This window comes from Triturus cristatus, chromosome 1_2 (assembly GCF_964204655.1).
Source record: "Triturus cristatus chromosome 1_2, aTriCri1.1, whole genome shotgun sequence".
In the NCBI taxonomy this organism is placed as follows: Eukaryota; Metazoa; Chordata; class Amphibia; order Caudata; family Salamandridae; genus Triturus; species Triturus cristatus.
In genome coordinates this window covers 1,145,436,296-1,145,449,980 of record NC_140580.1, presented here as the reverse complement: position 1 = coordinate 1,145,449,980, position 13,685 = coordinate 1,145,436,296, and the positions used below count along the sequence as shown (strand labels likewise).

The following is a 13,685-nucleotide window of genomic DNA, read 5'->3' as shown; positions in this document are numbered from 1 at the left end:
GATCCCGAAGGATATCAGAGTGCTTTACAATTGGGAAGGAAGGTAATAAATGTAATATCGGCATCAAATAAGTATACACTCGTGCCTGCCCCCACCAAGGCTGGGCAGGGTGGGCTTCGGGGTGGGCACGCACATGTACACACTCACACCTGCACCCGCCAAGGCTGGCCAGGGTGGGCATGTACCTGTGAAGGCCCACCTAGGTTGGCCAAGGCCGGCTCCAGGTTGGGGACCCTGGTTGGCCAGGGCAGGCTCCAGGGTGGGCACACAGGCTGGCCAGGGAAGGCTCAGGGGAGGGCACACAGGCTGGCCAGGGCGGGCATGTACCTGTGAAGGCCCACCTAGGTTGGCCAGGGCAGGCTCCAGGGTGGACACATAAGCTGGCCAGGGCGGGTTCAGGGGTGGGCACACAGGCTGGCCAGGGAGGGCTCAAGGATGGGCACACAGGTTGGCCAGGGCAGGCTCCGGGTGGGCCCACAGGCTGGCCAGGGAGGGCTCAGGGGTGGGCACACAGGCTGGCCAGGGCAGGCACGCACCTGAGGAGGCCCACCAAGGTTGGCCATGGCGGGCTCCAGGGTGGGCACATAGGCTGGCCAGAGGGGGGGGGGGCACAAAGGCTGGCCAGGGCGGCCCCTCACCTGTCTTCGCCTGCAGGAGGGTCTCCTCGCTCGAGTGCACATAGTCCTCAAACTTGCTCTGTAAGACGGTGGCTCGCTGCCGCAGCTCCTGCTCGCCGGCTCCCGGTGACTTCTGGACGGGCAGCGAGGGGGGCGGGGGGAGGGGGATTAAAGAAAAAGGCAGGCTTTGAGGTGCGAATAATAAAGTAGTTTAGAATAGATTTAATAACAGTAAAATCACACAGTAACCACCAAGGGCCACGAGGGTAATCCTTTCAATATTACCAGTAAAAAACATCATAACATTAATATTAAGATACTAAAGCCAAGCAAAGAGGGGGGGGCAAGGGAGGGGGCCGGGGGCACAGGAGTCAAGGGGAGCAAAAGAGACAGAGAGGCTGGAGAGAAGGGGGGGGGGCAGAGAGGGAGGGAGATGCACGCGGAGGAAAAGAGACGAGAGAGGGAAAGGAGAAAAGGGGGGGGCGACAGAAAGGGGAGATGGAGAGACAGAAAAGGAGACAGGAGAAAAGGGGGGGCTGAATTTAAGAGCGGCCATGGAGAGGCAGAGAGAGGGAGGGACAACGAGAGGCAGGAAGATGGAGAGGAGCAGAGGAAAGGAGGCAGAGAGGGACAGGGGGAGGGGCAGGAACAGAGGCAGAGAGGGAGGGACAGAGGCAGGTAGATGGGGGCAGAAGAAAGAGACAGAGAGGGACAGAGGAAAGGACGCAGGGGGAGGGAGGGACAGAGGCAGGTAGATGGGGCAGAAGAAAGAGACAGAGAGGGAGAGGGAGGGACAGAGGAAATGACGCAGAGAGAGGGGAGGGAGGTACAGAGGCAGAGAGGGAGGGACAGAGGCAGTTAGATGGAGGGGCAGAGGAAAGAGACAGAGAGAGGGAAGGACACAGGAAATGAGGTAGAGAATGACAGAGGAAATGAGGCAGAGAGGGACAGAGGCAGAGAGAAGGAGAGGTGCAGAGGAAAGGAGGCAGAGAGAGGGAGGGACAGAGAGGGAGGGACAGCGGCAGAGAGAGGGAGGGACAAGCAGAGAGAGGGAAGGAAAGAGGTAGCGAAGGAGGGAAAGAGGCAGAGAGGGAGGGACAGAGGCAGAGAGATGGAGGGAGGGACAGAGGCAGGATGATGGAGAGGAGCAGAGGAAAGGAAGCAGAGAGATGGAGGGAGGGACAGCGGAAGAGATTGGGAGGGACAGAGGCAGAGAGGGAGAGGGACAGAGGCAGATAGATGGAGGGAGGGACAGAGGCAGATGGAGGGAGGGACAGAGGCAGGAAGATGGAGAGGAGCAGAGGAAAGGAGGCAGAGAGATGGAGGGAGGGACAGAGGCAAAGAGGGGGAGGGACAGAGGAAGAGAGGGGGAGGGACAGGGGCAGATAGATGGAGAGGTTTAGAGAAAAGGAGGCAGGGGGAGGGAGGGACAGAGGCAGGTAGATGGCAAGGAACAGAGAAAAGGAGGCAGAGAGAGGGAGGGACAGAGGCAGAGGGAAGAAGACACCAGTGAGGGCGGTGAGAAACAGACGATGGAGGTGCTTGAGGGCAGAGTGGGAAGTAGGGAGCTGCAGAGACTGTAACAACGTGAGAAAGAAGGAGCATAGGTGCTTAAACTAAATAGTAGAGAAACAAGACATTTTTAAAAAAGAAATTAGAGACAGTAATCCGTGGAGTAGAGAGTGGCTGACAGAAAAAGAGTGCTAAGTTGCAGAAATACAAAGTTGAACTCTTAAAGTTACTAAACTAACATTATCTAAATCCCCTGGAATGTATGGCACTTGGCGGTTAGACAACACAGGACAATGTGTAAAGTATTTATGCAGTAACAAAACAGAGTTAAAATTAAAAACAATAAAAATATGAAAACAAATTAGAAAAAGAGTAAAATGTAATAAACAAAACCACACCACAATGACAAAAATCTAACAGGGGGAACCAGAGATATGATTTTTTTAAAGCTTAAAGCAGGGATTGCGCCAAAAAGCACCCAGAGCCAATGATATTCAATGGACACGGTAGAGCAGAACCTCTGCACAATTTGACCCTGGCAGCAATGGTGCTTGGGTCAGCGACATGAAACGGGAACATCCTTGTCAAAGACTTTAGTTCTTTAGGTCCCAATTCTCCACAGGAGTGCATTTCTAAAGCCCCCCGGGACCTCAGGGGTGGGAGTTCGGCACTCTCAGGGTGTCAAGCAGAGCCCAGTCTAGGTCCTGTTGACACTGATCAGCTGGGCATTGAAAGGCAAGGCCTCTTGTAGGCTGCTGTATCAGGTCAGCCTCATGGCCCCTTCTTTGTCCTGGTTTCAATAGGGAGAGCAGCTCCACTACTCTTCTCAGGTTCTCCGATTTTCCACAGCTCTAGAAGTGCTGTGAAGTGGGTGCATGGAGATGTCACATAAGTGCCTGGCATGAGCTAGTGGGAGGGAGTGACCCCTGGGGACACCCTAACCAATGGGATAACGTGTCCCAGGGCTAACCCTACACACGTTGGACATTTTCAAGATGGCCAAAGTGTTTGCCACACTAAACTCGGGATCCGAGGGCTGGGAGTATGTGTGTGGAGTGTACTGTGGCAATCTTAGTTCCTCCCACATCAAAAACCAAAATACAGTTTGTGGCAGTCCCTGTATCCACAACTATCTCAGACAGACGTCTGGAAAAACAAGGATGAGTTTTCAACAACCAGGCATGGGATACACAAGAATTGTTGCAGCATCCAGTCATCGCCCTTTGAAGTGCACCCTGATTATTGGATGTAAACCTAGCAGACCTCTGAAACAGGCTATGACACTGCAATGTGCAAGAGAGGCCCACTGGCACTGGGGCCCAAAGAAGGGCCCTGTCCATACTGGATGTAAACCCAGCAGACCTCTGAAACAGGCCATGACACTGCAATGTGCAAGAGAGGCCCACTGGGGCCCAAAGAAGGGCCCTGTCCATATTGGATGTAAACCCAGCAGACCTCTGAAACAGGCTATGACACTGCAATGTGCAAGAGAGGCCCACTGGGGCCCAAAGAAGGGCCCTGTCCATATTGGATGTAAACCCAGCAGACCTCTGAAACGGGCTATGACACTGCAATGTGCAAGAGAGGCCCACTGGGGCCCAAAGAAGGGCCCTGTCCATATTGGATGTAAACCCAGCAGACCTCTGAAACAGGCTATGACACTGCAATGTGCAAGAGAGGCCCACTGGGGCCCAAAGAAGGGCCCTGTCCATATTGGATGTAAACACAGCAGACCTCTGAAACAGGCTATGACACTGCAATGTGCAAGAGAGGCCCACTGGGGCCCAAAGAAGGGCCCTGTCCATATTGGATGTAAACCCAGCAGACCTCTGAAACAGGCTACGACACTGCAATGTGCAAGAGAGGCCCACTGGGGCCCAAAGAAGGGCCCTGTCCATATTGGATGTAAACCCAGCAGACCTCTGAAACAGGCTACGACACTGCAATGTGCAAGAGAGGCCCACTGGGGCCCAAAGAAGGGCCCTGTCCATATTGGATGTAAACCCAGCAGACCTCTGAAACAGGCTACGACACTGCAATGTGCAAGAGAGGCCCACTGGGGCCCAAAGAAGGGCCCTGTCCATATTGGATGTAAACCCAGCAGACCTCTGAAACAGGCTACGACACTGCAATGTGCAAGCGAGGCCCACTGGGGCCCAAAGAAGGGCCCTGTCCATATTGGATGTAAACCCAGCAGACCTCTGAAACAGGCTATGACACTGCAATGTGCAAGAAGGGCCCTGTCCATATTGGATGTAAACCCAGCAGACCTCTGAAACAGGCTATGACACTGCAATGTGCAAGAGAGGCCCACTGGGGCCCAAAGAAGGGCCCTGTCCATATTGGATGTAAACCCAGCAGACCTCTGAAACAGGCTATGACACTGCAATGTGCAAGAGAGGCCCACTGGCACCGGGGCCCAAAGAAGGGCCCTGTCCATATTGGATGTAAACCCAGCAGACCTCTGAAACAGGCTATGACACTGCAATGTGCAAGAGAGGCCCACTGGGGCCCAAAGAAGGGCCCTGTCCATATTGGATGTAAACCCAGCAGACCTCTGAAACAGGCTATGACACTGCAATGTGCAAGAGAGGCCCACTGGCACCAGGGCCCAAAGAAGGGCCCTGTCCATATTGGATGTAAACCCAGCAGACCTCTGAAACAGGCTATGACACTGCAATGTGCAAGAGAGGCCCACTGGCACTGGGGCCCAAAGAAGGGCCCTGTCCATATTGGATGTAAACCCAGCAGACCTCTGAAACAGGCTACGACACTGCAATGTGCAAGAGTGGCCCACTGGGGCACAAAGAAGGGCCCTGTCCATATTGGATGTAAACCCAGCAGACCTCTGAAACAGGCTATGACACTGCAATGTGCAAGAGAGGCCCACTGGCACCCGGGCCCAAAGAAGGGCCCTGTCCATATTGGATGTAAACCCAGCAGACCTCTGAAACAGGCTATGACACTGCAATGTGCAAGAGAAGCCCACTGGCACTGGGGCCCAAAGAAGGGCCCTGTCCATATTGGATGTAAACCCAGCAGACCTCTGAAACAGGCTATGTCACTGCAATGTGCAAGAGAGGCCCACTGGCACTGGGGCCCAAAGAAGGGCCCTGTCTATATTGGATGTAAACCCAGCAGACGTCTGAAACAGGCTCTGACACTGCAATGTGCAGGAGAGACCCACTGGGGCCCAAAGAAGGGCCCTGTCCATATTGGATGTAAACCCAGCAGACCTCTGAAACAGGCTACGACACTGCAATGTGCAAGAGTGGCCCACTGGGACAGGGGCCCAAAGAAGGGCCCTGTCCATATTGGATGTAAACCCAGCAGACCTCTGAAAGAGGCTATGACACTGCAATGTGCAAGAGAGGCCCACTGGCACTGGGGCCCAAAGAAGGGCCCTGTCCATATTGGATGTAAACCCAGCAGACCTCTGAAACAGGCTATGACACTGCAATGTGCAAGAGAGGCCCACTGGGACAGGGGCCCAAAGAAGGGCCCTGTCCATATTGGATGTAAACCCAGCAGACCTCTGAAACAGGCAATGGCACTGCAATGTGCAAGAGAGGCCCACTGGCACTGGGGCCCAAAGAAGGGCCCTGTCCATATTGGATGTAAACCCAGCAGACCTCTGAAAGAGGCTATGACACTGCAATGTGCAAGAGAGGCCCACTGGCACTGGGGCCCAAAGAAGGGCCCTGTCCATATTGGATGTAAACCCAGCAGACCTCTGAAACAGGCTATGACACTGCAATGTGCAAGAGAGGCCCACTGGGACAGGGGCCCAAAGAAGGGCCCTGTCCATATTGGATGTAAACCCAGCAGACCTCTGAAACAGGCTATGGCACTGCAATGTGCAAGAGAGGCCCACTGGCACTGGGGCCCAAAGAAGGGCCCTGTCCATATTGGATGTAAACCCAGCAGACCTCTGAAACAGGCTACAACACTGCAATGTGCAAGAGAGGCCCACTGGCACTGGGGCCCAAAGAAGGGCCCTGTCCATATTGGATGTAAACCCAGCAGACCTCTGAAACAGGCCATGGCACTGCAATGTGCAAGAGAGGCCCACTGGCACTGAGGCCCAAAGAAGGGCCCTGTCCGTATTGGATGTAAACCCAGCAGACCTCTGAAACAGGCAATGACACTGCAATGTGCAAGAGAGGCCCACTGGCACTGGGGCCCAAAGAAGGGCCCTGTCCGTATTGGATGTAAACCCAGCAGACCTCTGAAACAGGCTATGGCACTGTAATGTGCAAGAGAGGCCCACTGGGGCCCAAAGAAGGGCCCTGTCCATATTGGATGCAAACCCAGCAGACCTCTGAAACAGGCTATTGACACTGCAATGTGCAAGAGAGGCCCACTGGGGCCCAAAGAAGGGCCCTGTCCATATTGGATGTAAACCCAGCAGACCTTTGAAACAGGCTATGACACTGCAATGTGCAAGAGTGGCCCACTGGCACTGGGGCCCAAAGAAGGGCCCTGTCCATATTGGATGTAAACCCAGCAGACCTCTGAAACAGGCTATGACACTGCAATGTGCAAGAGGCCCACTGGCACTGGGGCCCAAAGAAGGGCCCTGTCTATATTGGATGTAAACCCAGCAGACCTCTGAAACAGGCTATGGCACTGCAATGTGCAAGATTGGCCCACTGGGGCCCAAAGAAGGGCCCTGTCCATATTGGGTGTAAACCCAGCAGACCTCTGAAACAGGCTACGACACTGCAATGTGCAAGAGAGGCCCACTGGCACTGGGGCCCAAAGAAGGGCCCTGTCCATATTGGATGTAAACCCAGCAGACCTCTGAAACAGGCTATGACACTGCAATGTGCAAGAGAGGCCCACTGGCACCCGGGCCCAAAGAAGGGCCCTGTCCATATTGGATGTAAACCCAGCAGACCTCTGAAACAGGCTATGACACTGCAATGTGCAAGATTGGCCCACTGGGGCCCAAAGAAGGGCCCTGTCCATATTGGATGCAAACCCAGCAGACCTCTGAAACAGGCTCTGACACTGCAATGTGCAAGCGAGGCCCACTGGGGCCCAAAGAAGGGCCCTGTCCATATTGGATGCAAACCCAGCAGACCTCTGAAACAGGCTCTGACACTGCAATGTGCAGGAGAGACCCACTGGGGCCCAAAGAAGGGCCCTGTCCATATTGGATGTAAACCCAGCAGACCTCTGAAACAGGCTATGTCACTGCAATGTGCAAGAGAGGCCCACTGGCACTGGGGCCCAAAGAAGGGCCCTGTCCATATTGGATGTAAACCCAGCAGACCTCTGAAACAGGCTATGACACTGCAATGTGCAAGAGAGGCCCACTGGCACTGGGGCCCAAAGAAGGGCCCTGTCCAAGTGTCAGCTGACACAACAGGGGAGGCCTCTTCAAAGTTCACCATGTTCTTGGTTTGGGCCCAGCCCACAAGCCGTCCTGTTGAGAGCACAACACCACCTCCCCATAACCAAGGCCCTTTGTCCTTGTCCTGTTAACCAGTTCCCACCTTATCCGCGCCAATTCAAATGCTAAATACTAGCTGGCAGGAGATGGAGTGCAAAATAGAACTTCAGCTTCCAGGGGCTTCAAGGAAACTTTTCTAAACACTTTTCTTCCAAAGCATTCATTACATAACTGGCTTCACCAGTGAATTCGGATTGTGATAATGGCTTCAAAAAGAATAAAGTTCAGCTGCTTCCTAGCCAGAGAGAACATTTATAAAACTTTAAATTGTATCCCAGTGCTTTCCTATGGAACAGCGAACCATGCCGCAGTGAAATCAACTTTAAGGGCATTTTCACAGTGAGGAGATGTTCATCGTTAAACTTTACATGTTCTACTTTTAAATACCAAGCACCCTGTTTTATGGACCGCATGGTCTAGTGGGGGGGGGGGGGGGGGGTAGGGGTATTAATAGCTAAACAGATGCTTTAGGCTGGTCAAAAAGGGGTTATTTTGACAGGTGGAATCGGCAGTTTAAAACCGCACTGCCAGGCTACACTGGTAGACCTGGAGGCATGCTTTGCAGTGCCACTGCAGAGGATGGCACAGTGAGTGCTGCAGTGCACTGGTTGCATTTAATGTACAGGCCCAGAGTACACTTGGTGCCATATGTTAGGGACTTCTAGGCAAATTAAACAAACCAATCAGGCGCATACCACTTTTACCACGTTGAAAGGAGGAGCACAGGCACATTACCACTGGTTACCAGGGGTAAGGTGCAAAGAGTTCTATAGCAGAAATAAAGGGTTCGGCAAAAGGGCGAAAAGTTCTGGGGTGACCCTGAAGAAAGGGGAAACATTTCCCAACATGGACTTTCCTCTGTACACCAAGAGTGGCAAGACTGTGCTGACGTACGGGTAGCACAGGAAACAGTGGGGATGAACCAGAACACAAAGTCAGAAACACAATGATATAATGACAGACTGTGGTCTGTGATTAAACTCGGGAGCCATGGGCTCCAGATAAGAGCCCCCCTCCCCCACCTGCTGTCACTGCCATCATCCTATGTGACAATAATCAAAGTTCATTATGTGCAGTCTGACTTTGGGCAGAAGCACATACCTACCAGCCCAAGCCACTTTAATACAGATAGCCCAAGAACGGAACATGCAAAAAAGGCCCCAACTTTGAATAACCAAAGCTTAAAATTTCAAACAGGGTTCCTTGTGGGTTGGGATTTGGACCCCTGGCCAGTTCCCTTGCCTCTGCAGACAGTACCTTGAAGAGCCGCACCCCAAAGGTGCACGAGCCCTGGGAACTGGTGCTGCCTAATGACATCTTCTCCACCCTCACTACTCAGAAGTTTTGACTGGATTGTGACTTCAACAGTCCGTTACTGAACTTTCATGAAGCCTGCAGCAGACAGCGGCTACTGGGTTCAGACCCTGACAATCAAATCCTTTCTGCTACTGGTGTACTGGAGCTTTACATTACTACTGAGCTCCAGGTACACCCCTTTAGCACTCGCCCCTCATGGTAGAGAGTCAAGGCGTTAAAGATTTAAGCAGGGAGGTGGTGTGGGGTTAGAGAGTCTTAAGGACCTGGAAATCCTTTTTTACCTTTCGCAAGTTGCTGAAAACAAGCCTATCCTGAACCTGCATGGTTGGGACAGTTATCTGCGACCGCCTTGCGCCGGTAAACCCCTTGGGGTAGCTGTGCGCATTACAAGTTGCTAAATAAATAAACTCAAAAGAACATCAAATACCAATCAATAAATTAATGTCCTGTCAGTGTTTTTTCTTAAAAATGAGGCTCTCAATTTTCACTGATTTTTACAGATACAGACAGACACCATCTATGTTTCTGTCTATATTATGTTTTAACTATGGATAAAAATGGAAATTAGGGGCCAGATGTATGACCCGTTTTTGCATGTGCAAATGGGTTTGCGAACCCGTTTGCACATGCAAAAACATATTGGGCCATGTACATAGCCTATTTAGCGAGTCCTAATTTTTTTGCGACTCGCTAAATAGGTTTTGCGACTTGCTATCTGGAAGGGTAGTTGCCTTCCAAATAGCGAGTCTCAAAACAATGTACTAATGTTTTGTGACCGCCATTGCGGTCGCAAAACATTCGCAATTACCGCCTACTTCATGTAGGTGGTAATGCATTTGCAAAGCCTGCCCTTAAAAAAGGAAACAAAAACGTTTCATTTTTATTTTTTTTTAAATGCATCCCGTTTTACTTTAAGAAAAACGGGCTGCATTTAAAAATAAAAGCTGCTTTATTAAAAGCAGTCCCAGACAGGGTGGTCTGCTGAGCCTAGCAGGCCACCATCCTTGGGAGGGCTGGCCTTCACAATGGGCTCGCAAATTGCGAGAGGCTCATTAATATTAATGAGCCTCGCAATGTGCGACCCCATTGGGACTTGCAAAACAGTGTAAACACACTGTTGTACATTTCATGTAGCGCCTCAGAATTTGCGACTAGCAATGTGTTGCAAATTGCGAGGCGCTAAATGAAAGGGTTATACATCAGGCCCTATGTGTTTTTTTTAAGGTGCTCTACATGCCGTCAGTCATGCCTGCTGGGCCAATAGCTGTGCAGAGTGACAGGGGCGTCAGTTAAAACAAATGAGAGAACGTTTCTTTCTAAGGTTGCAAGAAGTATTCCAAGAGTCCAGCTCTGGGACCCGTCTTGATGGTTCCGGACACAGATTTTCAACAGCCGATGCCAAATATGATCATTTCTCAATAAAATGAAGTGAATTGTTTTGTATAATCCATGTTTCCTCCCTCCAAACAAGAAAAACTTATAAATCTTGTATGATATTTTTACATACAATATTGTGTACAAATAGGCATGGTGTGACTGGATATTCACCGTAGGAATCATGGCTTTAGAAAGAAGCAGAATGAATGTATGCATATCAGTACTGTATATATTGTGATATTGTCTAGAGAAGATTAATGTTCATTTTTATTCCTCTTCTTTTATTCACAACAAAGATGAAATTGTTTATATAAATTCAAATATCTTTTGATACCTAACACCCGGGTGTGTATACAATGTTGGCGAAAAAGAAATTGGTCCACATTGTTGAATACATTTGCTAATTGTTTTTCACATTTGATGTCTATACCCTGATTAGGACATACGTCCAGGGGTACATAGTTCCTGACTTTTGTTCATTTCTCCCAGACATGTCCAAGCAGAGTCTCCGTCTTTCAGTGTCCACGGGGAGCTGTGACCCTGCTGTCCGGGAGATCCCAAAGAGGAGGGGGCTGAACCCCTTAATTACCCGTTAACCTGTGGGGCAGAGGGTGGTATCCCTTCCAGGGAACAGTGGACTAGGAAGGGCAGGAGCAAGTGCCTGTTCCTCAACGGGTCCTTCTGTCTTCAACCCTCCACACCCCAGAGTGTAATCCACTCCAAAGCTCCCCAGGCATGCCCTGGAGGCGCCCCTGTAATTCACACAGCTGTCTTGGGTTCTCTCTTGCCTCCATTTTAGGTACCACTTGGGTTTCTGGAAATCAAAATGGATCCCTGTGGAGCCAAAGCCACATGTAGCAGACACTTCACACAGATGTTGCACATGCATCACCCATGACCCACATGGATGGAGCAAAGAATGTGTATGCAAGAGAGGCAGGTCTATTTAAAATGCAGCAGAGGTCAGTGGGAGACTGCCCGTGGCATGGGACCGGTTAAAAACCCTCTGCTGCCTCCAGAATCTGCTGCTGCCACCATGGTCAGTCCTCAGCAGCCCAGTGAGCGTACAGTCACTCTCAGAAAAGGAGGGTGCACACCATGTGCACCCTTCTTTTCTGAGAGTGACTGTCTAGGCCACAAAGCGCCACTCTGGGTCGCATTTCGCGTTATGGGGGGCCCTCCGCAGTCATGTGTGCCGAGGCATGAAAGTAAAAAACCTACAGCACTTGCTGCTGAACTCGAGCAGCACGCAGTTTTCACAGTCATCTAGGGGGGAGGATGGGGGGGGGGCCTTCGGGGTGTCCTTTTGGTGCCAACCGTCTGAAGGGCTTTTCTACAGATTAAAAGTGTCCTCCAGCAAAAAAAAGATCTTAACTATCACCAAGGGAAAGCCTCCAGAATTGACAGAGCTACCCCAAAACTGAGGCAGCCATGCCACGATGGAGACCCACCAGGCCCTGACCAGTCCCAGTCCGCCGCCTGGAATATGGACCCATATGTAGAACCAAGCTACCCTGGACCCTCGGCCAACACTATCCAGATGGGGCCCTGCGACAACTGGGACTGTCCTATGAAAGACACAACAATGGACAGTCCAAGCTGAGATACTGGCCTTTCGTCTCCTCGCTGGCGCCCTCACCCAAGAGATGCCCGATACTGGCCTTTCGTCTCCTCGCTGGCGCCCTCACCCAAGAGATGCCCGATACTGGCCTTTCGTCTCCTCGCTGGCGCCCTCACCCAAGAGATGCCCGATACTGGCCTTTCGTCTGCTCGCTGGCGCCCTCACCCAGGAGACGCCCGATACTGGCCTTTCGTCTCCTCGCTGGCGCCCTCACCCAAGAGATGCCCGATACTGGCCTTTCGTCTCCTCGCTGGCGCCCTCACCCAAGAGATGCCCGATACTGGCCTTTCGTCTCCTCGCTGGCGCCCTCACCCAAGAGATGCCCGATACTGGCCTTTCGTCTCCTCGCTGGCGCCCTCACCCAAGAGATGCCCGATACTGGCCTTTCGTCTCCTCGCTGGCGCCCTCGCCCAAGAGATGCCCTGGACACAGAGTGCTACTGGAGTTTCACACCACTCAGCGGCGCTCCTCGAACCCCGACAGTCTCACCTCTGATACTGCAAAGAGGGCCTCGAAGAAACCCAAGACAAAGATGAGAGAAGGCCAAACAAGTTAGGAGACAAAGGAGAAGGGAGGGGAGGACAGGATAGTCCTGTGACATGGGGAAAAGGAGAGAGAAAGAGAGTAAAGGTAGGAGAGCGATCGAGGACAAAGGAGAAAAGACATACGTGAAAGGGCTAGACTGCAGTGAATGGATAGGGTGAAAGAACAAACTAGAGGGTTCGAGATGGGGAGGACACAGTCATCTTAAAAGAGAAAACGAAGTGGAGAGAAGGGGCCACTGAAAGAGGGTACAAGGAAAGCAAAGAAGAAAAGAGGAAGAGACATCAAAAGTTAAGGAGGGGGAATATGAGAGAAAAGGCAGCGAGGCATGAACAAGAGAGACTGAAGGGCGAGAGAGGCAATGAGCGCGAGGTGGAAACGGGGAGTACCGAGAAGGCAGTGAGCGGGAGTGAGCACAGACTGGGGTGAAAGGACTAAAAACACAGACAGCTAGAGACAAGGGAGAAGCGAAGGCAGAGGAAGGTAAAGAAAGAAAACAGAGCGGAGAAAACAGAAGAGGGCACAGGAGGGGCGGGAGGGAGGTGTGTATAACCTGATCTACGCAAAACTCCCCACTGGTTTGCAGCTCAGTTTATTACTCTTTCCGGTCCATGAAAACTTTAGAACCCGGGAGAGGAAAGAAAAGGTACACACCATTACAGACTTTTAAAGCAAATCATTTATTTGTCAATCAATCAGGATGTATAAAGTGCGGCAAATCACCCGTGGGGGTCTCAAGGAGCTGGAGCTGCTAGCCGCTTCACGGCGAGAAAGGGGAAAGTACTCAAGAGAAATAGGGGGAAAGGAAGGAGAAAGCAGTAAAAACAAGCAGTGGCAAAGCAAATAGGTCTCGCTTTTGGGAGAGTTAGAGCTATTGGTGTTGTAAATGGCAATGTCTTTGACCCATGTGTTAGGAGCGGAGTGGATGTTTGTGGTGCGATGTGGAATTATGTAGGCTGCATTGGAATTGTTAGTTGTGGAATTATGTGGTGTGGAGTAGATTTGTGTAGTCGAAATATGTGCCATGGTGTGCAGTAGAATCATGTGGAACGTAATTATGTGGTATTGAGTGAAGTGGATTTATGTGGAGTGGGATTGTGTGTTATGGAGTGTAATTATGTGGAACAGTTTTTTGTGTTGTGGTGTTGTATGTAGTGGAATTTAATTTATGTGATGTGCTATTGACTCTTGTGGCATGATGTCGAATTCTGTGGTGTGTATTGGATGTATGTGGAGTGTT

At 51.4% G+C, this 13,685-nt stretch overlaps 1 protein-coding gene across 2 annotated transcripts in view; it reads right to left on the bottom strand.

The window, feature by feature from the left end:
• Positions 1–13,685, bottom strand: part of DDX31 (DEAD-box helicase 31) — a 267,577-nt gene that overhangs the window by 79,903 nt on the left and 173,989 nt on the right. For both annotated transcript variants that reach the window (XM_085613914.1, XM_085613915.1), the window contains one exon: positions 639–750. In XM_085613914.1, coding sequence (XP_085470040.1) covers positions 639–750 — 112 coding nt within the window. The remainder of the gene's footprint in view (positions 1–638; positions 751–13,685) is intronic.